Source organism: Apostichopus japonicus, chromosome 17 (assembly GCF_037975245.1).
Source record: "Apostichopus japonicus isolate 1M-3 chromosome 17, ASM3797524v1, whole genome shotgun sequence".
Classification (NCBI taxonomy): Eukaryota; Metazoa; Echinodermata; class Holothuroidea; order Aspidochirotida; family Stichopodidae; genus Apostichopus; species Apostichopus japonicus.
Window position 1 is genome coordinate 15072204 of NC_092577.1, and position 24012 is coordinate 15096215.

General features: G+C 37.1%; 1 protein-coding gene and 1 long non-coding RNA gene across 3 annotated transcripts in view; one reads left to right on the forward strand and one right to left on the reverse strand.

The window, feature by feature from the left end:
- Positions 1 to 24012, forward strand: part of LOC139984152 (uncharacterized) — a 99518-nt gene that overhangs the window by 7940 nt on the left and 67566 nt on the right. The gene's annotated exons all lie outside the window — the stretch shown is intronic.
- The window catches only part of LOC139984148 (uncharacterized), a 54410-nt gene that overhangs the window by 7894 nt on the left and 22504 nt on the right, over positions 1 to 24012 (reverse strand). For both annotated transcript variants that reach the window (XM_071997899.1, XM_071997900.1), the window contains 20 exons: positions 23296 to 23556; positions 22729 to 22842; positions 21669 to 21899; positions 20150 to 20254; positions 18730 to 18969; positions 18361 to 18471; positions 17571 to 17801; positions 17165 to 17263; positions 15993 to 16226; positions 14132 to 14380; positions 13424 to 13500; positions 12296 to 12533; positions 11783 to 11907; positions 11061 to 11277; positions 9077 to 9158; positions 8606 to 8646; positions 7533 to 7688; positions 5384 to 5505; positions 1811 to 1963; positions 863 to 1045 (listed from right to left, as the gene is read on the reverse strand). In XM_071997899.1, coding sequence (XP_071854000.1) covers positions 863 to 1045; positions 1811 to 1963; positions 5384 to 5505; positions 7533 to 7688; positions 8606 to 8646; positions 9077 to 9158; positions 11061 to 11277; positions 11783 to 11907; positions 12296 to 12533; positions 13424 to 13500; positions 14132 to 14380; positions 15993 to 16226; positions 17165 to 17263; positions 17571 to 17801; positions 18361 to 18471; positions 18730 to 18969; positions 20150 to 20254; positions 21669 to 21899; positions 22729 to 22842; positions 23296 to 23556 — 3269 coding nt within the window. The remainder of the gene's footprint in view (positions 1 to 862; positions 1046 to 1810; positions 1964 to 5383; positions 5506 to 7532; positions 7689 to 8605; positions 8647 to 9076; positions 9159 to 11060; positions 11278 to 11782; positions 11908 to 12295; positions 12534 to 13423; positions 13501 to 14131; positions 14381 to 15992; positions 16227 to 17164; positions 17264 to 17570; positions 17802 to 18360; positions 18472 to 18729; positions 18970 to 20149; positions 20255 to 21668; positions 21900 to 22728; positions 22843 to 23295; positions 23557 to 24012) is intronic.

Sequence of the window (24012 nt, forward strand, 5' to 3'; positions counted from 1 at the left end):
TATTTGTCAGTATCTCAAGGAACTTCCTCAACCAAACTTAAAGGAATAACTAAGGCAGGGATTTTGTTTGTTTTGTGTTGGTTATTACTAATGGACAGAAAGGGGAAGTAATATTTTAATAGATTGTGTTCCGTTGACGGAGTTGTTATCTTTTCACGGGGTTGTTATGCATAGTTTTACTACACTATGGCAACTATGACACAGTATGTTCTTTTAAAGATATCATCATGTGTTTTAATATCTGAGTCCGTGCTTTGAGACTTGGTCCATTATTTACGACAGCCATAACAACCGTTACCCAAATGAAACTCGGCAACTGTAGTTAGTTTAAGCTTTTCGTACGTAATTAACATGAGCCACTTGCAAACGGTAACAAGCTTTGCATGCTTGTTACTGAATAAAACTTAAACGTCGAAACAATGGATTGCTTTGTCATGGGTTCTATAGCGTAGATGAATTATGAAAACGATCAGCATCCGCACGTTGTTATAAACACAGGAAGCGTTTGTTCTTACTTCTGGTGCTGGGATTAAAATGCCAGTTGTCACAGTGGCAAGAGTTTTCAAGTAATAAATATCCTGTGGGACTTCATTACATGTGTGCTTCATCGTTAAATAGCATGATTCATTTAACGTTTACGTTAATTGTGTGAGATACTTTATGTGTCAATATGCGTGTCGTGTTTGGTTACAATCTATTAGTATCAATTTGCGGTGAAAAACGTGCTAGATTAAATAGCTTCAATCACTTTTGGCCGTGAAGCTACCGTTCACGTTGATTTAAGCGGACGGAGAGCTCTTAAGATACACATTTTCTTCATATTGCATGCAAATTATTAATTCTTTGACAAATTTAATGTTACCATGACGATGACGTTTTCCGATGATTGGCTATAAATTCCATCTGAATCTGTTTCGACCATTTGTAGCTGTCTTTCAAAGGCCTCGATTAGCATTGTTGTAGTACCATTTACGTATGATTCAGCTAATACCATATCTTCCCCATTGAGAACGTTGCTAACAGTAACTGTAACATTTCCCGTCACCTGCAAACGATACAAAGAAATACGGTTTAATGGGGGAAAACACGTGGAAAACGTTTTCTTGCTCTCCTTTATAAGTGGAGTTAAAACAAAACATTAAGCCTTACGAAGGTTCCTTCCGGTACCTTACAGGCCGAAAAAAAATAATAATCCAAGAGAATACGTTTAGGTCTTATGGTGAGAGAGTGCGGTTAGAAGGGCTCGTTGCCAGAAGGAAGGTGTAGCTATAGTACGTGTTATTTACTAGTGTTCAGTTCTGATGTTTTCATGGGTGGACTGACAGACTGTCTCCATCGGTTTCTATGCAGCAAGTGTATGGTTATATTAGATTTGCATTTATTGGGTTGAATTGATACAATATGACCCCTAACGTCTAGGCGGACAACAAAGAAGTTATAGATAATTCCTGGAAAAAAACGAAACATCTCTTTAATAACTTTAATTATGAAACTCACCCAAACAAAGGTTGATAATTTAAAACTCCCTAGTAAGGTAAACGTTTTTAACGTGATCCGGTCAGCTGAACCCAAACATATCACGAAACTAAACCGCAACAACAAACGTCTCCCCAGCCTCGTGCCTATCAAACGTTCAGTTCTACGAAAGTAAACATGGGCGGTCTGCTCACCAGTCCCCCTCCACCTAAACACCAACGGCCCGAGAAACAGGTCTCGACAAACGGTGAATATCCGCCTTAATTCGAGACCACAAGTCACTTTCCCCTCACACCCTCCCACGGAAAAAACTATCAAGTAAAGTGGTAGTTACCCTTGGACTTGATGAGTTAATGTTTGCGATGTTGTTGATGATTTCAGCGGTCAGCACGAGGCTCGTGTTGGTGCCAGAATTGTCGAATAAATTTGTCGCATTCGCCAGCTGCATGCTGATGTCTTCAACGTTATCAGGAACGATGGTTATATTCTGAGAAGCAAATACAAAAGCCACAGGAGTTATCCACCCACAGCAAATCCTCAAAAAAAATTATCACGAAATGATGTATGGTTATGGCTATAAGTTCGCAAGAGAGTGTAAGGGTTCTTAGCAGAGTTGGGGACTCGAGTCAGGGACTCGGACTCGAGTCCGACTCGAGTCGCAAATTTTAGGACTTGAGACTCGACTCGAGACTCGGCTGTCAGAGACTTGGGACTTGACTTGAGACTTGCCCAAAAAGTTAGAAAAGACTTGGGACTTGACTTGAGACTTGCCTTCAAAAGACTCGGTTTTTCTACTAGAGACTTGTTTGTATTTCACAATTTTCTAATCATTAAATAACTTCATAAGTTGATATCGATAATAAATAATTATGGTTCCGTGTACGCAAGGCCGTCTTAAGTGATCACCGGGCCCTGGGCCTGGCAATGGAGCGGGGCCCATCAATCAAGTGAGTTCGAAAAAAGTTGCGTGAAAAATTGACATCCTTGACAATCGCTCAAGCATAGACATGCCTGCATTTACCACCCCTCCCTATGTCGCGCATAAAGCATAAAACTTTAGCTGAATAACATATATCTAAAAAATGAAATACATTATAGAAGAGAAATCTTCCAGTTGCCCTCCATCCAAGGGCGGCGGAACCGGGGGGCACAGGGGGCACGTGCCCCCCCACTTTTCCTCAGGGTTCAAAATGTGCCCTTTTTCAACATAAAAATTGAGGTGTCTCAAGTTAGCAAGAGGCCATGAACCAGAATGAACACTCGGGAAGGGCCGTTTCCGGCCATCTGAGGGGTTTGTAAAACCAAAATTTTTCTTGTACGCTCCGCGCCAACCGATGGTGGCGCTCCTCTCAGATAGTCGTGCATACAACTTTGCAAATCCTGGCTACGCCCTTGACTTTTAATGAATTTATGTGGGTCAAACTCAAAGCTATTTCGAATGGAAACAATTTGATAAGATATTAACAAGAAATAAACTCTAATTCGGAAGATTCCTACATTAGCAACTTGCATGATTTAACCTCATTTGTCTCAATAGAAAACTTGTTCCTTGTTTCCCAATTTACACATTGGATATTGCAGTGCTAGTATGCATATTTTCCTTGAGGGGGGGGGGCGTTGATGGAGTGATGTGTATACGCAAATAAGATAATACAATAAGAGTTATAAAGGGTACTAAATATCAGGCTACATCAGTCCAATCGAATTTCTGCAAAGTGCCCTTTGATGTCGGTGCCCCCCCCCCAGATTAAAAGTGCTTCCGCCGCCCTTGCCTCCATCCCTTCCCCAACAATACTGGACTTACCATTTGTAACACCCTTGTGTTGAGTCTTTCAACTGAGAGGGAGGTGTAGGCGGTTTTACACTATCTAACGCAACGTAGTCGCCAAGAACATGAATTATTTTTAAGGGAGGGTCCGAGGAACATGAACTTATAGCATGCTCCTCATGGTGAAACATAATTGCACCTATTAGGTGAATTGAGTGCACTGTTAATAGTAGGAGAGACTAGCGTAGGTTCTTATGACCAACTAGACCGGTTTCTGCTTTCAAACTTCATAGGAGGAGCTTCATCAGTAGTAGCCTTTGAATATTTTATATTCGGCCTGGGCGTCTCATTCTCAAAATGCATCTATTTTCTGTGCACAAATTTTTATGGACTCATGGTGCAGCTATAAGAGCATCTAAAAGACCTTCGTGTGAACCTTGAGAGTCAGCTGATTCTTCGTTAGTACGAAACCTTGAGTTAACAAGTAAATCTTTGAGATTTTGGGCCCTATTGTAGGCTAGAAACTAGAAACTTGGAAACAGTTTGGATAATTGTTGCGTGTTGCGAGATTAAGTGCCAATGTTTCTAAAGTGTTTTTTTCAAATGCGTGGTTTTGATATGGGGTGTAAAGGTGAGCTTGAACACAAGTGGTGGTTACTTTTGTTTAGGTTTGGTATATAGTGAGGTATTGCCCACGGTTTTCAAATTTTATGCCTTTCGTGGCTGAGGTAATTTCCTCTTTCTTATAGTTACGGAGTAACAGTTTCTCTGTGTAAGCCTTCGGGGCATTGTATATTCATTGGGTTGTTTGTTGGGTTGCCAACTCAGATTTGAATATTTAATGTCAAACTCTCAAGTGTTTCACCAACTCTCGTCACAAGTTGTCAAGTATCGAATTCAATAAATTTTCCTCCCAGATTAAGACACGGGGTTACTGTGATTGCGGGGCCCCTGACATCGCGGGGCCCTGGGCCAGGGCCCAGTGGGCCCATGCGTTAAGACGGCCCTGCGTGTACGCTCAAATTACGAGCGCCCAACGACGACTACAGGCGTTACCATAACTACCATTGGCTTGGTTGAATATTCCATCCAGGGCTGCTGTTTGGCTGAAAGTTGGCCTTTTTCAATAAAACAGTGGCTAGCAAATTTTGAGGTAATTTGTTCCATGGCGTGTGCCCCGGTTTTGCTATTCGGCTGTTTAATTTATACCACATAATTCCTGGAACACTGTTACATTATTCGTAGCCTGCATCATTGTATTCAAACTTCAAAGACTTGAGACTTGACTTGGGACTTGCTCATAGGGACTTGAGACTTGACTCGAGACTCGACCTCCAAAGACTTGAGACTTGACTTGAGACTCGCTCAAAATTTTCAAGGTGACTTGAGACTTGACTTGAGACTTGCTGGTAAAGACTTGAGACTTGACTTGAGACTTGCAGCTAGGGACTTGTTGACAACTCTGGTTCTTAGACCATAATCGACATTGGGACATATTTGACAACTAGGTTTTTAGCAGCGGAATTTGCCAGCTGTGGTTGCAACTGGGATGCGAAATGTGGAGGAAATGAGTTTCTACTCTGGCGGTTGACAAACAACTTGCATGGAGGTTACCTTAAACGATTCACTCAAAGACTGATTGTCTGTGAATAAAGCAAAATACTACATGATGCTATGAATAACAGAGTCCAGAGTTCGGTGAATGCTAGGTAACTCCATCCGATGATTGCTAGGTAACACAACTCAAAAACTCTTAGGCTATAACGAGTTAGGATGCATTATAGGTAACGTAATCCGATGTAAGATATGAAACGCAATGAAATCCCATTTAATGGGTAAATGGTACCTGGTACTGTACGATTTGATTAGCAAAGAGGCCGCGACCGTTGTATGAATGAATTTTACTATATTTCATCATACTTGAGGTGAAGTGCAGTGTGCTGAATTGCAGAATTGCTGTGTTTCTTGCAGATTTGTGATTTGATTGCATCATTTAAGTACATTCATTCTCTCATGTATCATTGTGTTTGATACATATGATTTACGCTGTCCAGTGTGATCTTATCTGCTAATTCAGGTGATTGTTTTTTATCTTCTATTCTTTCAATAAAGTCATAGTTCAAAACTGAGATACACTACCTGCTGTAGGTAACTAAGGAATTCATCAAGTGTTGCATCGCATTGTAGGGAATATATCCAGGCTGCGGCCATGTTCATCTTACGTACACAGGTAATATTAATAAAATTCAGGAATTCCTCATCTGTAGTAGCAGGATATAAGAGAGGAGGGAATAATTAAAATTATATATGCATAGTAATTCATTTCTGAAATTAGTATGTTTATAAGGTTTATAACCAATGCATTTCCTACACCAACAAGCAGTGCTAAAATTGTCAGTTAAATACAATATGCTCATTCCCCACTCTTGTATGGTTGAACGATTTTTCCCTTTCTTTTCTTATTTGACGTTGATTGTCTTTCTACGAAAACCGATACGTCGTTTTTATTTAATTCCCATTCATTTAGATTATAATTGAAGAATGTTTATACAAACATGATTACACTTTGATGACATTCAAGTTGCAGAGAACTTTGGCATGCAGCTTTGTAAACAACAACAAGATATAATAGCCTAAGTAACGCTTTTGAAGATTTTTTTTCCATATCATATCACAGATCTCCTGCTGTGATCAAAATTCCTGGAGCAGTTAAAGGTTTAGCTAGTCAAAATATGTTACATTCAATCGACCATTCTCGAGTTCGGGTCATGATATTGATATTTGACTTTCAACTAGAATATGGAAACACATGGAGAAAACAGCCAAAGTTTCTGTAGAATCGATAGGTATTTCCTTGATCACATGCAATGACTGAGTGTTTAAAGGAATACTTTAGTTTTGGTATGTAAATGTTCTCGACAATACAGGGGGAAATGAGAGGGTTAATATTGTTTCTAAAGTTATTCCGGCTTTAATATTATGCTAATTCCCTGGTTGCTAATTAATGGCGTAATAAATAATGACTCCGACACCTAAGTATTAATTTACATCGATCGCTTTACATACAATACGAAACAACCCAAAACGTGCTCTTTTTACGCCATATAATTTTCCCTATGAGTTTCCCAGATAAGGTAACATTCTTTCATATTCTTGTGTTTAACCAAGTCCGATTATTGCGATACCTTACGCATGTCTTGGTCTTTACAAGGATATATATACGTATCTATATATACTGCTCTATACAATCACTACATAAGATATTGAGATACAACATCCGCATTGGCCATTTTCTGATATATCCAATCACAAGTAGTCCCAATAGGTCTCTCTACAATTTACCAATGTATATACTTGTTATGTTGTCCTTGCCATAAGGTTCTACGAGTCGCAAGAATAATTACAAACATTGATCAATATATATATATATATATATATATATATATATATATATATATATATATATATATATCTATATATATATATATATACATATATATATATATATATATATATATATATATATATAGATATTAAACCATCACATAAGAAATTCACGCGAAATAGGATGTGTATCGTAAACAAAATGACGATATGAAGATACAGTACATGGGCTAATAATAATAATTTTTCTCTTCCTCTAGCTGCCGATTAAAAGATAACTGTAAAGAAGAATTTTAGTCTTGATGTATCATAGTCCACGAAACAAGAACAATTTGAGTGCTGGTTTTGTATCTATAATTTTTATCTATTTTGAATATGTATTTACTTGTAAATTATGCTTATATCTGGAATGCTCCTTTAAAGCTAATTTGATGATAGAGTCCGCTTCCTCCGTGTAGTTCTAAGTTAATGTTAATCCATTGCTGGTCAATTCTAGTTACTGACCCAAAACATATACGTTTAACTTCATATGTACAACAGAGCACTCCAAAAGGTGACATTCAATACCGCCTATCTTTGACACATGATTTGTAATGCATTGAGGACATGCTCGCATTGTTTTCCGATTGAGTGCTTTGTTGCATCTGAGGAACTGTGACAAACCTAAGGGTCTGAATATTGAGCTATATAGTCCAGCCACATTAAACAATGCACTTCAGATGCTGAAAGGATCGTTTCCTAAAAAAAATAAACTTTGTTTAGATATGTACCCTAGACTCGTAGCAACGTGTATTCAAGACCTATAACAAATAAAGAAAAATATTGTGCTTAAACTCCAGCCTATAGCCAATTTTTCGCTTTCAACCAATTTTTCAGCCATCAAGCTATTTTGTTCAATACTTACCTCTAAAATCCCTGCATGGATTTATATTTAAATTTTCAAGGTCTACGGACGTAAGACTTTCTCCGACAGCACCAACTGCATTGATTGTGAGGAACTCATCGGATGCGCGTGTCTCCTCGTCTAACTCATATACAACAACGTGACAGAACGCAGGATCTTGAGTAAACGTAGGAAAAGTATAATTTGTGATTGAGTACTTTCATCAGATCCTTTAAGGGGAAGATTTACCATGTGGAATACATATTGCTAATTGTTCTCTTTAAATTTAGAGCTTTGACATTTATACTTTGAATTAATAGAAAAATAATCAAAATCAAGGTCTTGGATCTTGGATTCGTCAAACATATAAACCGACTTATTCAATCTAGTTAAATCACCTATTAAAACTGCACTAATGACGATTTGTACATGTAATCATTTCGGAAATATGGCTGGATGGTACGTTTGAATTTGAAACTTGCCTGCCACATAAGTAGTTTTAATGACAAAGGCTATGAAATTTACTCCGCGCTTGTTTGCATCAAGCTAGGCATACATTGTGTACGAGCTACAATGTACCCATCGTATTCCCCCTAGTACTAATGCAGGCCGACGCCACTGGCAATTGGGATTGTCATCTTCAGTTTGTCCCGACATAGTCGGTCTTAATATAAATGTATTGAATTATATCAAATTTATTCAACCGTATCTGTAGTGAAATACATGCTAGTTTCACGTGTTATAGTCGTATTTATTGTCTTATCGACAACGTGGTGTGATTGGTAGCTAGCCACCCCATCATGTAGGCCCAGAAATTTTCGTTCAAAAATTCTGACAACCCTACACTGAGCAAAGCTATGCTCTCACTAAACTCAACTTACGACACGGGATGCTGCTTTTTCATCTTTATATATGACCTGTAATTAAAAGTCACTAAAGTAATAATACCTTTGTCACCAAGTAAAATCAATCACATTGAAGCGGTAGAGAAAGGTGTCGAACATGTTAATGTTAAGACTTTTAGATAATATTGAGAGAAAGGTGAACCTTCTCTACTTATTTCGTTCCATGTATGTTATCACTTATGTCCACACCTTCTACAGAACAGTTACTTCCAAGAAATCCGCGGTCACATCTGTAAAATTTAAAGCAAAAAGAAAACGCCTATTATGTATACAAAGCCGCCTTCAAAGGAGATGAGACAAATGCGAATTTTACTTCGGGAAGAAAGCACTGAAATCACCTCCTAACCTCCTGACAAAATGAAACCTTCTGTGTATTCTGCATCAAAATTTCCAGCATTTCAATATTTCTATGTTTTACAGCACATTTTCATTACTGCGATGGTTTTAATTTATCAACGATAAAGGCACATTTACAACAAAATGTGGAGCTCGAGTCTCAATGAGCAGAAACGGATGGATTAAGGGGAATAAGAAAGAAGAGAAAGTGTAAGAGCACAGAAGAACCTTGTACGACTACGAGAAAGACAAATTGAGTCACGGTCTTATTGTTGTTTATATTACTTGCTGTTATTGTTATCAAAAATTATGAAATAAACTCACATGCAATCTGGCCGAAATTTTCGGAGATCTGAATTTACCACACATGATCCTCTACCAGAGCAAGTAGCGGGTTGACACAAGTCTTAAAGAAAATACAAGAGATCAAATGAAAATTTTAGCAACAATTATTATGCTCCTAACCTTGACTAAACAACTTTATATTATTTATTTGTTGGCTTTGTGAAATGAAAACTCAGAGGGGATTATTCACTTGTATTTAATTAGCTTCAGCCTGGAAGTTATCATATTCGACCTTGAATGGAACGATGAAGTACCATGTGATATAATCAGTGACTTTGATCCGCCATGGCCACGGCAAAGAAAGAACAGCTTCCGGATGATTACAACAAGATACATTCCGGAAGATTGAGTAACATTGAGTAAGTAGTGAACTCTATAATCTTAGAAGTCGTGGGTTCGAGCCCTGCCCAGCTAATAAGTATTTGGTCAAGGAGAAATCCGTGGTTTTAAGGCAGGGGTGGGTGGTAATGAATTACTTAACGAGGTTTTTATTTACACTGTCCTCCAATCAATTCCCTTGATAGGTGCAGACAATTACAGAGAAGAAGCATGTAGAAAAAACAATAATTAAATGTTTGCATGCAGTGTGTAATGTTCGGGAACCATACATTGACTCATATTAAAACGTATATCTGATGTGTCGTGGAGCGCCGCACGCTGTTTGGACCGATTTTGGATCGATTTTTACTTCGCTTTTTCCACCACCCAAACGTCCCACCCCCACCGCAACATACACACACACGTTCGTGCGATACTGGTTGACATGTAGGTTAGTGTTCCAAATATATCCATTTAAGGAAAGGCGTAGATTTCTATTTAACATTGAGGGGATGAGGTTATCCACATATTTTAAGATGAGGGGTAGCAGACCACGCGCAAAGTGCTTGCGCTCTGGGGGCAATCGGTGTCTTGAAGTTACTTTACAGCATTTTGATTGAGCATTAATTATGCGACGGAGAGGGTTAATCACGATTCCTTCGAGTGGAGCTTCTTAAACAATGGAGCTAGGCTTCCATTAACAGCCTACCAGATAACTTTCCTCATGGGCAGCGGTTATATCAACTAACGAGCTATGAGCACAGTCATTGCGACCTAGCCACGTACATTACCATAGTTACGTTTTGCTGGCTTTTCTACGATATAAAATTTGTTAGGGTGTATCTTAAACGTGAGGGCGATTAAAACATTGGTCATCTCATCTTTCAAATGTTGGGTGATAGATCCGCAACACCCCGATCTTGTAATCTTGTTTCCAAAATTCAAAATACATTTTAAATTAACACTTTCTTAATTAATCATCATTTTTCACATGGAGAAATTATTTACTGTCTGGCACGGTCATATCAATGACATGGAAAGAAGGTGGGTGCTTACATGGGCCACCCTCTAGCAAATTTACGGGGATACATTACCCCCTCCCCCCACCCCCGGATCTTCGCCAATGCATTTAAAGACAATTCAATCATAAGATTAGAATAACAAAGAACACCATTTGAAGACTTCACATTGATCTGCTTAATTACGTAAGGGATTTTTCCAGTCAGAATGTAGAAATTGTGCTAATGGATAATTGCTACTGCGTTGCAGATTTTATTGTTTAAGTATAAGGTGAAATTTACGTTATTTGGTTTGTCAACATGCAAAAGGTATAGTAATTTGTAGGTGTTGGTATGCTTTGGTTGATTTTCAAATGCTATTTCTTTCTTATCGTTCATTCCTGCTATTTTGCTATTATGCTGTTAGATCCATTTCAGTTTGCAAGTTAATCACAAGCTTGCATGCCTTAAGAATTTCAATCCGACACGAAAATAAAAGAGCTGGCTCACAATCTTACCCTTCTCGTTGCTGAATGGGAGTCAAGTCAGAATTTAAGTGGATTCTAGCCCATGTTCTAACAAATGTTTCGCCATATTGGTTCTTACACATTTCATGGAGAATCCTTACTGTAGAGGTTTGTCCTTACCTTCTAAGATGACGCTGGCCGGAGGTGGTGCACTTAGCCCAGTTGGTAATGACATGCCGTTTCGAATTACATCTCGAAGTCTTTGCTGAAAAGAGGTAACCGATGAATCTTGTTCACGGCTTTCCAAGATGACGTCTACTAAAACAGATGAAATTCTAAACGGCTGAGGAATACATACGCCACTGAAACCCATTTCACTTGACAATCCGTCTGTAATCTACACACAAAAAAAGAGGAATGAAAGAAAGAAGTTTCTCAACCCTTAAATAACCAAAACTGAACAATGTATGACATGCTCTAAGATTGGAAGTAAATATTCTGACAACCTCTTCAGTTTTATCAATTATGTTACTCCCCTTACTGAAGAATTTCTTAATAAAAATCAAGTCACAGCTGAGCAGTACCGCATCCACATCCTCTGAGGCTATAACGTACCGTACACTTGCCCCATCTCATATAAAGCTCTGTTTAGGTCAACCTTAATAGTAAAGTTGGTATGTCTGCCATGCAATGGTCCACTGAAGTCCATTGGTGGTAACGGAAGTGGCGTGCTTTATCATGGTTCCTCCCTACGCAGTTGATTCACGTGTCTGTTAATGTTAAGTTTAAGAGGCCGATTTCGTGCAAAATTTACCACTGTTTTACCTGGTGACGAGTTTACCATTATTTTTAAGACACTCCATACACGAGAAGGAGGGGGGAGGGGTTTCAAAATACGTTACCTGTGTAATGAGGGATAAGTGTAAGTCTTGTGCTTCTTCCTTTGTTGGATCACCATATATATTCGGATCAACGATAGTGTTGTCGGATGTAAGCCTTAACGTAGTAAAGAATATCTCCGTAAAATCTGAAACAGTATATTAAATAACACTAAGTTAAGTGCTGCTGTTAAAGAGCACAAATTTTCGAGAAAACGCGTTAAACTCTTTCATATAAACGATTGAGTGAGTGGGGTTAAAACCTTAAAGAGGTTGATTTGCCGTTTTCATATAATGATATACAAATAACAATATTTACTAATAATCTCTTTAACAGCTCTTTAGAAGTAAATCATGCTACCTTAGCATTGTTATCGAAATTTATGAAACAAATTGCTGTATGCTTTAACGTATTTAATGTTGTCTTTCAATTAAACTTTCCAACAGTCAGTGCTCTCCCAAATAGTACGCCAATCCAGCGGTTGGTGGATGAGACGATGATCAAGTAAGTGCTTGCAAGGAACGATTGCTTCTCACCTGGTAAATGTGTGGACGGACGGGCAGAGATGGCTGGTCCTAAGCTGTTTCCGACCTGGCGAAGGTCTTCATTAGCTTCATTGATAATATCTCTTATACAGCATCGACTCATTTGTAAGAGGAACAAACGGTAAGAAACTGTATATCTCGACTTGCTCTTCTCAGATTTCTCGATTTTATGGACTTCTATACCTGCATAATCTCTCCAACAACTTCCCCTTCGTAAGATGTCGTTTAGCTGACACAGTAACAGAAGAAAACAAATAAGGAAGGAACTCTGTAAGTAATGTTATGGTATTTAACTATTATATGTTTGTAATATTAAATGGAACTGTGAAGGATTTTCATAAACCTTTACATCAGGTTTGCGATTTCTTCTTAACCTAATAATTTAACTGCATTTGTATTTGTTAAGGAGGTGATAATGTTAATACCAACAGATCGAAGACCAGTTTGATGATTACGACTTATAAGATGTCTAATACATGTATGACTACAACAATATACCCAAAAGTTTACGACTAATTCCGATAAGACTATAATGATACTATCATACGACTATAATGTCTACACGCCTACATCAGCAAACGATCACGAACTTACGACGTCTATGCGACTACACGATCTTGACCAAACAAAACCGACGAAGACGCCATGGAGACTATACGCCCACGGAAATGGTGAGCATATCGTTCGTGTCATGAGTCCTGAAATCGATTTACGTTGAAGTAAAGTGCGATAAGCATTTGTTTCGTGCTCTCAGTGGATAATATCATCATCTGGACGTTAAAACAGTTTCTGATGGTCCTTTCACAAGTGACAGTTCCATGTGTTTGCATTGGCTCATATTCATTAAAGCGAAACAACGGCCCGTGAAGCACATCATACTGTTTACAATTAAGAGCAGACCCGAACCGCTAAATAAGGAGAAACTTTTGAAACATTCAGAAACAAAGAAATATGCTATTTCAGTAATTTTTTAGGATTTTGAACTATCTACGAATATGATTTATGGCTTGGTTGTAATGATGCAAAATTATGCACCAAAGTAAAACACATCTTTCATAAATTTGAATGAAAGCTCATCACGTAGAAATCTTTGACAGGATTTTTCCTGGATGTTCTTACCTCCTCAAAGATGATATCCTCTTCAGGAGAACCTTGATTAGTGTCAACTTCCATTGAAACCGAGTAAGTTCTAAAATCTTTAACATAAAAAGAATACGACTTTATATTAAGCAAATTGAAGAATCTTCAAAGAGAAAAAACATGAAGGTAAACATAATCAAATAGACAAAGTCTCTGAAAACAAGTAACGAGCTTGAGCAACTCACAGAAATCCTTGTCTACCCATAATAACAGTAAAATATGCGTTGTCTACCCGTAATTACACTAACAGCTACGTTAACATGAGAAAACTACATATCAGCATATTTGTGTAAGACTCTAAGAGTATAGTCAGGTTAAGCTGGTCAATATGGGTGTATGAATCTTTTAAATGGATAAAGCAAACAATATTGTATCATGCATTAGCCACATGCTATGATAGAACGAAGATCCATTCAGAATAGTGTTGAATTGAGCATTATATTAACATTACGTCAGAACGTAGACATACGTCGTTAAAACCTTCATAATTCACTTGAGAAGCAGGAGGTTGTTCCTTCGCTGATTTAAGTTACTAGGTTTTACACCTCTTCTACATATATTTCATAAATTTCCCCCTCAAGAAAATATGAAAACATTGCCATGTCCGTACACCACAATACGAAAGCTTCGGAAGTGTGCAGATGCATTTATAATAAAAAAAATAAAAAAAATATGGATAAAGCTAACCATTAATAACAATGGCAGAGATTGTGAATTCACAGATGGATATTGCCTGCTCTTCATCAAAAGCGGTGTATGTTATCAGCTTGGGAGAAGCACCAACTGGAATTATATCTTCAGATTCACTTGGTCCACGAGATTCAACATCGATTCCGTTAACGGAAAACCTTGCTGGAGACCATCTCACGAAGGCAGTGGTTATTGAAGGGGCCACTTGGACTTCAATATCATCGGAACAGAAATCCACCTGTGGTCCTGTTAGTTGTAAGATAGATTCAATTATTCAACACATATCACACCAGGTCGAGGTATTGTCATCATATACAGCAATGAGGAACAACATGCGTAATGTTAAATTTATCCATAGTCAAATGAGTTGTGTTCTCTTAAATGTAGTTTATCCCAAATCAGAAATGTAGTTTATCCCATATCAGCAATAAAAATCAACCGTATACTTGATAAGCAACGGGAAAAAGAGTTAAAACAGTACTGAATGTAATAACATGAGAATTGTGGATCTTTTGACTTATGGTTATCAGGTAAAATGTGTTGCTCAGCATAAAATATGAACAATTTCTAGTTCAATACCACTTTCGTTTATTATTTACAGTAGATGAATAATGGGACACTGACCGAGATATATTATGGATAGGAGTGAAGACATTTATGGCTAGAAAGGGATTCAAACCTGTGAATTCTGGGTTACAAGCCCAACGATATGCCAAATGAGCTATCTAGTCTTTGGTTGATTATGATTCCTACATTGTCACTTTTTGGTTGGACTTTCGCTCTATCCATTTGTGTTTTAAGCAAAAATTTCTAAACTTACCAGTCAAATGTGATGAGCTGCTTCAAACCAAACCATTACAATACAGTACCTTTGTGGCATCACATATCATAACGTCAACATGCCAAGGGCATTATGCATCGTGTCGTACACCTTTAATGTTGAACTGTAACTTTCTCATGGGATACCACACATGGTATATTACTACACGTGTGATCATGCGTTTACGGACAGGCCACCCGAACCGAATTGTACAGTTGCTTATATAGCGTTTTCGACTAAAATATATTGCGCATTTATATGCATCTGTGTTATAACATGATAACACGTGTTATGCTAGAGGCACATTTTATTGCGGCCTGTGTTAAAAAATATATAAAAATATAAAAATATAAAAAAATATAAAAAATAAAAAGTATAAAAATGTTTAATATTATATAAAAATATATAAAAATAAAAATAAAAATAAAAAAATAAATATATAATACCACTACGATTTACTGTATTGTATCTTTAACATATCTAGCTCTCGCATGCTCCCAAAACATAACACGTGTTAGTGTGTTATAACACCCTGGCATATAAATGCATATCATTACAACATGTCAGGAAAATGGATGTAGTTACTTTTCACACCTATGATAATCTATGTGGTCAAATGTCTCTTAAACTATCATGGCTTCACCACTACAGCCATCCTACCCGTATTGTATAACAAGGCATTATTGTGTCTCTCGTTGTGGACCTTACGAAATAATGTCAAATTAAAAATCCCAAAATAGTGACCTTCCAGACTATGGATACCATCTATTTATTTATTTTGTTCAAAGCAACAGCTAAATAATATTTGGTAAGGAATCTCATGCACTTTGTATCAAATTGTCTTCATTGCGTCGGTTTGTGTAGTGCAGATTAAACAATTATTCAAGAAAATATATCATATACTTATTTCAGCCGAAAGGAACCAATGGAAGCGTTCGAAGGAATGAAGGAATCTAACGGAGGTGGCTTTGGGTGACATAATGTATATCTTTTAACTCTGAAATCTGAATTGAATCTACATGAATTTATGACATATACCTTGATCATTTGCCAGTATGGTAATTGTTCCTGTCGATGTATGGTCACACAAACTTGCTGGAAATGTAACGTCAGTAATTTCAATCAAGAAGGTTTCATTTTGTTCTCTGATGTTATCATTTATAATAGATATTGTAAACCTGGTGAAACCCTCTCCGGCTGGAATAGTCACAGAGCGAAGAACTGCTCCAAAATCTTCTTCAGATATGGCCGATTGGCTGATTGGTCTCAATCCTGTTATTACCAAACAGAATAATATTTCATGAACATGTCGTAGTAATTATCTCACAAGACAGTTTATAAAAAAAAATGTTATCTCGAAGCTAAAAACATTATTGAAACGTTGCTCGACATTTTCATGTTAAGTGAGAGGAACAGTAATAAGTATGGCCGCTATCGACATTCTCTTAGGACGATAAAGCCCCTTTGATTAACTCACATAACTTGTCAGTATTTGAAAATTAACAGCCAATAGTGATTTTCAAGCGATGGGATAAGTGTTATTTCTGATGGAGAATCATTAATCATAAATAATACGCTCCATGGTTATGGCATTTCTCAACTAACTTCATTTTCATATGGCTTCTCTAAAGTGATTTCTTTTTGAGTGATGTGTATTCCATGAGATCCTGTCCATGCATACTGCAGAAATGGCTATTGGTATCATTACTGCTACTACTATATAGGGGGGTAGAATATTCTATGTCATGGTAATATGTGTGATTATCTCTGGGAAGTATAACGAATTCTTACCATACTGTCGATATTTAGGGAGATATTTATTGTTGAAGGAAAGGTTCGATACACATGTTAACCATACATGGCAGCAGTGGCGGAGCGTCCATACAGTCAGGGGGTGGATGCACCCCCCCCCCCCCTGACGGACTCAAATGGACTGCTGGCGCCCTTTCAGCGTTTTATCACTTTTTACTTATTCGCGATTATTACATTTTCTATGGCGCTCTCATCTACCTATTGACAATTGTCACATTTTGTTGGCGATGAAACCTATTTTTTCTTCGTTTATCTGCAAATTAGCAAGGCCTGGAAAGGGTCATTTCCGGCGATCTAGGGAATATATGTAATGTATTTTTTCGATGGTTCATGAGATACCAATTGCTAACTTTGCCCGACATATTACTCCATTGTTTATGGAATGATCATTCGCTTACCTATAGTGACATCTGTCTCAAGGCGTCTGGGAACGGCCACAATAATATCGACATTGCCTACATCTTCTTTGACAGTAACACTGTTTACCTGTGCACAACCTGCAAAGAAGCAATGAAAATGTCAGTATAATGTCAGTATATAATATATGCATCACAATTCATTCCCCAGAGTTAAAAGACGTCAGTAGCAGAGCCGCTGTTAAGAAAGGAGAGCTAGACGCACTTTATGGTTAATGCGCCGTAGGAACGTCCCTAAAAATAGGGCTGAAAGGTGTGTGCTAGGAATTTTAAACGGCAAATGGTACCGACCACGAATCTCCCTTACTTAGGAATCAAAGCAAAACGGTGTGCTTATATGAATTCCTAGTTTTGTACATGTATATTTCATATTTCATAGTAGACGTACTTTCGTCGTCATCATTGATGAATACAGTCATGGTGGCCGATGTTATGTCGAGGGCTGGTTCAGTCGATACGATTGATATTCGGAAGGATTCGGACTCTTCCGGAGTGGAATCGGCAAGAATTCGTATCGGGACTACTGCAGTTTGCATACCAGGTGGTAGGATGATTGTGTCTTGCACGCGTGGGCTGTAATCTCTGCTCCTGGTTGCGGTGATGTCTTCCGTGAAAATTTCTATAATGAAAAAAAAAATTGTTAACATCATGGGGTGAAGCTGCGATTAGGCTAACGAAGTGTGGTTGATCGACAAATGATATAAGACTGATAAATGACTTACAAATGAATCTCATGTGAATGTACGTATACGTTAACTCCCAAACCACAAATGGCGGATTAAACGTATCGGTCTATCGGCTTGGAACCACAGTGCCGCTGGAACAGAGGAGCCGAAGCCGCTGACCTTCCTGTATGTCACGAAAGGTGCTTATTGTGACCCAGACGACGAATGTACCGATTGCTTGTCAATTTATCAATTTTTCCCATGGTTCACCCTTTAAAAAAACATCTTCTTTTCTTTGCCTAGAAATAAAGGCATTCACACTGCGTTGCTTCAGTGAATGAAAATGGTTCGTACATATAAACTAATAAGAATTATTCAGATATGCCGTTAATAGAAAATAGAATGACCAGCCCTTACGCAGTAGACTATAAAATGTCTATAGTCACTCGCTCTTAGCTTCAGTTTAGACTCTGCCTCCCAAGATGAACTACTCATGAATGGACTGACACTTACCTATGAAAATTTCGCCTTCTTCAACGGCATTATTTAGCAAAAACATGACATCGATGTCGTTGGCATTCTCGTTAACTGTCACAGTGGAGCTGAGCGCAAAAAGTTCTATGTCTGTAAAAAGGAACATATTGAAATATATTGTTATTTGTATATTTACCCCTTGTTGCGTGGCGAATCATATTGTTTTTAAATGTGTTAGTAGAGCATTTGTTTCAAAAATAAACTATGACGTATACAGTGTTATGTAATATATTAGAATAACATTGTAAAATTTATACAGTTATTGTGGACCATTTATAAGCTTAAATTGTGTGCAACTATAACCACCAATTTCGTTCATTCGTTCAAAAATATATTGTGTATTCATACCGTTAATCGAATCGTCGTCTTCTATGGAAATGGTCACGGTACTGGACGAACGATCTATATTTACATTTTCTGATGTAGAGTTAATGAATAAGGTAAAGTATTCATTAGATTCTACTGCCAAATCGTTGTTAATGGCGATGTCCACAACAGACGAAAGCTGACCAGCTGGTATCGTATATGAGATAATATCGGTTTCGAAGTCTCTGTCGATGCTCGCGGTTCCTTCTATAATTCCTACAGCTGCAAAAAATTGATTGTGAATAAACCTTCTATCAAATTATGTATCATGTATCCACTTTAATGTGAAGGAAAAACGCATGTAACATTTTCACCGAGCAATGGAACAAGTTCTACAACATAAATGGGTTAGGTTTACAGAAAGTATATCCCGTCGGAAAAAGTTCAATATAAGTTAACTTTCAATGGAAATGTAAATCTCTAAAACCAAACAAAAGACGAGGTGAGAAATACAACTTTTAGCAAATTCCATATTTACATCAAAATGCCTGTGTAGGTGTATAGTTAAAATTTAGAGGCCCAGACGTTTCTGTCTTAGCAATGTCTTCTTCAGAGGCTAAATTAGACGAAAAACAAAACTACGAAAACATCAAGAGACAATGATGTTAAATCATGATAATAATCAGCAGTTCTTAAAAAACCGTAGATTGCTCTTTGGATTAAAAAAAGCCAGCTTACTTTGACCCGGCCGGGTATCGAGCCCGGATGCGAATATTTTTTCCCCAAACTGAACTGACACTTAAATTATTACCTCGATTCTGATTGGCTCTAAGCGAGCACGTGATATACTTTAGTATTCATCATGGATCCCTCCATACTCTGTTGATATCAGTATCATGATCAACACGGGAAAAAAAATATTCACATTAGCAACTTTCCAGAAATGTTGGTAGGTATATATGAACGAAAGTATATAGTGTTCTTAACACAATAAAGCAACTATTCCCAACTACTGCGCCTATTATATGCAGTCCTCGGTCGTTTGTTTACTCGCTTGACTCCGCTCTACACAACACATGTAATGTAGCCTATTGTACTGTGTATAGTATACAACACAATAAAACAGTGCATTTGTAATTGTATGCATGTAGCCGATGTACATATGTACGAGGTGTTTGTGAACATTCGGAGTTGCGATAGCGATACTTTTAGTTTTATAATCATAAATTCAAAATGTATTCAGTCAATGAATCATGATAGGCCTAGTCGAATAGGACAATTACTACTAATGTAAGATAAGTATGAGAAGATAACGACTTTAAAGGATAACTAAAGGAAGTAGCGTTACTGATTGGTTACCGAGCTACGACAAATATGATTAAACGAAATTCCCACGCACACAGATGCCCAGACGGATTACGGTATAAATGTATTGAAAATTTGTATTAATGTTTATATTTACTAAAGATGACGTTAGTTGCAAGTGCTTCGGATAAAACAAAGGTGATTGTAACTGTCTCTTCGTCCTCTCGCACGGAGACATCGCTACTAGGCGCTGAAAGAAAAACTGGAAGGCAAGAAAGAAAGACACAATCAAAAGAAGGAGAACCAATCAGACATCTTAATTTTGGAGAAAGTCTTCCTTTCTGTTAAATTGCATTATCCATTTGAACATGTGCAAACTTCTCTAGGAAGAACATGTTCAGAAATGTTGGTTCAAATAAGTTTTAGTTAACTTAATATTACGTATGTATTGCTATAGGTGTAACTGCATTTTGAAACAGAGCCTCTCCTTGCATAATCATATTGCACGTACCCATTATACTCTAAGAGTTTCCTAAATGACGAGCTAGTTCAAACACTTCTGCTATCGTTATTTTGGAAGTTTTTTGTTCCTGGACAGTAACATCGGTCAATAATTATGAATAAATTTGAATACGTTAATTTGATCATTTATTGCACCATTGCGATCATAACATTATTTTTCTTGCTGAAAGATGATGTACATAAGAAAACTTTCCAGCGATATTTCAAATAAGTCTTTTTTGTCAAGCTATATACGATCGAAGGAAATACTCTTTAGGCATCGGTGCATATCATTACAATGCATCGGTGCATATCATTACGATGCCTACCTGATCCAGACATCTACAAAGAGCATTTTCGAGTCTCTTAAATTCAATTACACAGTTTAATAACCATATTCATTTTTTTGTTGTTGCTCTAACACCTTATATGGAGGCTGGCCTTCCAAAACGTCCACTAGCAAAGTTAGTGAAGGATGTAAACAAGGGAATCCATGCTAATCATCCCACGTATCAGGTATCAAGACTAGTACTGATATGGTGGTACTGGTTCGTCAAGTGAACAATTGATGCAACATATTGTGACTTACTCTATGGCCTGCAAGTGAAAAACAGGCTAGACGTAGGAATGTGATTAGACATTAATAACTGCAGAGCTGTCAATAATTCTTATATATCGTAGTTATGAAATATGTGAATGAGATTTAATTGATGCTATGTCGATTTAAAATAACATATGTAGATTTGAGATGGTATTTGTCGATATAAATTGGTAAAAGTTAACTTAACTGGTTATTGTCGATTGAAATTCGCATATACACCAACTTTAAATAGATATATGTCGATTTAAGTCGGCGTATTTCAATTTAAACTGATAAATGGCAATTTTAAATTAGAAGAAACTGGCTTCAAATTGACAAAAACCGATTTAAATACGTATATGTCGAATGAAACTGGCATATATCGACTTAATCTGGAATAAGACTGTTTTATTATGGTATTTCAATTGATATATGTTCATTGCCCTGGATCTGATACAGATGGACCGCTACAGGGGACACTGTTCCGGTCAAATACAAAATGGTTCTTATAAATTTCGTTTGCAGAAGAAGACGGGATATTTGAGCGACCAACAAGTGAATGTGATTTGAAACGAATTTCGGTTCCATTGCTTACCTCTGACACCATCATCATCTATTATATTTACTCCAATTCTTGGGACTGCTATCTCGATGTTGGGAGATGGTGAGATACTCATAGAAATAAAAAACGTTTCATCGTCTTCGACCTCATCGTCTTGCACAATTGGTACTTGCAAGAATCTCATATCTCTTCTATCATATATGAGTTCTCGTTGGGTAGACCTAAAATCGCTGGTAACAGCGGACCCCAGTATGTAGTTAAATGCTATTTGAAGGAAAACGTGAGAGGTTTTTTGGACAATAATCGCTCTAAGGATCATACAAGTAACATGAATGGGACATTCGATATCCAATAAAAACTCATTCTTCAGTATCACATACATTTGGATCAAATTTGAATATCACTGATTTCAACATAGTTGAAAACAAGAGAGACATTTTTACCGAACAAGTCACAAATTTTAAGTAATATAAAATCAAAGTCTGTCATAATTAACCAGAATATTATAAAACATGGTGACTAATCTTAGTGTCTTTGAGAAAGTAATACGTCACCCTGTAACATTTTCCTGCACCGTAAAGTTTGGTATGCTGTAAACGGACTCTACTCACTTGAGATATGTTTATGTATATTCAATTAAATGAGTTCAATATAAAGAGGTATGTTGTGTTGAGTAACTAATAAAGAAACTATGTTTACAATGCACTGTCGTTCTCTCGCTTCCAGATAAATAAGTTAAGAAAAATACGAGGGCTTGATTGGCACATATATTTCAACATATAATATTGATGCTATGGAGCAATGAGTTCATTGTGGGCTATCCCTACTCGGCCACCTAACGTCACATGAACCAGTTGTAAGACATATATTGTACATATTAAAACCTTACTCAAAGTGCAGTTGGAAAAATAAAACACATGAAAAGGAGTTTAAAAAGAAAAATAATACAAAAACTATTTTATTTAATCAATTTGTAGCTAAATTATAAGACAGTGGTCATCGTCTTCTACCTTTAATTTTAATTGTTGTCACATAATATTAAAAGTAAATGAGATATTGTCATGTCTAAAAGTATGTTAGGGATTATACTTACCCACCGTGAACGGGAAATCACTTGACTGTGTAAATCCAATTAAAGTCAATGGTATGAATGCAGAACCGTTCCCTTCTTGTACAAAAAATTCCCCAACCGCAAAGCCTACTCGAACTGAAAATATTCAATGCATATGTTATCTGATGTTAAAATATTATATGGTATTTATTATCGGTCTTTGAAAACTATTGAATGTCATGTGTAATCAAAGTGTGATTAATCAAATCGACCTATGGTGACCACAATAGGTAACACCGATAATGAATTTTTATGGAAATACGTAGTATATAATTAATGTTAAAATATTAACACTATGAAGTTGTTTTTTATCTTGTTGAATTACATGAAAGACATAGCTATAGCTATATAACTTCTTGGAACACATGTCTTTTGAAATAACGTAGATGAAAACCATGGAAACGCTTACAAAGAATTGTAAATATTTAGACACATCTATTTATGTTTATGCTAGTTCGCCAACACTGTACTTTTCTTACAAACAGGGAAAATAAACAAAGTTGTCACTGTAACTGAAATACAGTCAGTGCCCATTTAAATTTTACTTACCTTTGTCGTTCTCTAAGACAGTAACCCGCTGTTCTGTGACTTCAAGGGATACCTGCGTAGAATCTGGTAAAATCGCAAACTCACATTCACTTTCATCTAAACTTGCACAGATCAGACTATATCCGGGAATGATGTCAAAGGATCTTTCAAGTTGTCTTAATTCATCATCTTCTGTTAGAAATCTTATGCTAGTACTCAAACTTCCAGCAGGGATTGTCACTGATCTAAAGTTGGACTGACTGCCGAACAATGTTTCGAAATCTAACAAAAAAGGCAAAACAACAAAAGGTGAGGGATGCAGGAGAAGCAGAGGCTTGATAAACTTACTACAGTGCTAAGCAGAAGTCAGAGAAACAAGCAACACAAACGAACTTAGAATATGTAAGAGAAACAGAGGCTTGATAAACCTACTACACTGCTAAGCAGTAGTCAGTGAAACAGGCAACACAAACGTACTTTAGAATATGTAAGAGAAGCAGAGGCTTGATAAAATTACTACACTGCTAAGCAGTAGTCAGAGAAACAGGCAACACAAACGTATTTTAGGCTATGTAAGAGAAGCAGAGGCTTGATAAACTAACTACAGTGCTAAGCAGTATTCAGAGAAACAAGCAACACAAACGTATTTTAGAATATGTAAGAGAAGCAGAGACTTGATAACCTTACAACAGAGCTTAGCAGAAGTCAGAGAAACAAGCAACACAAACGAACTTAGAA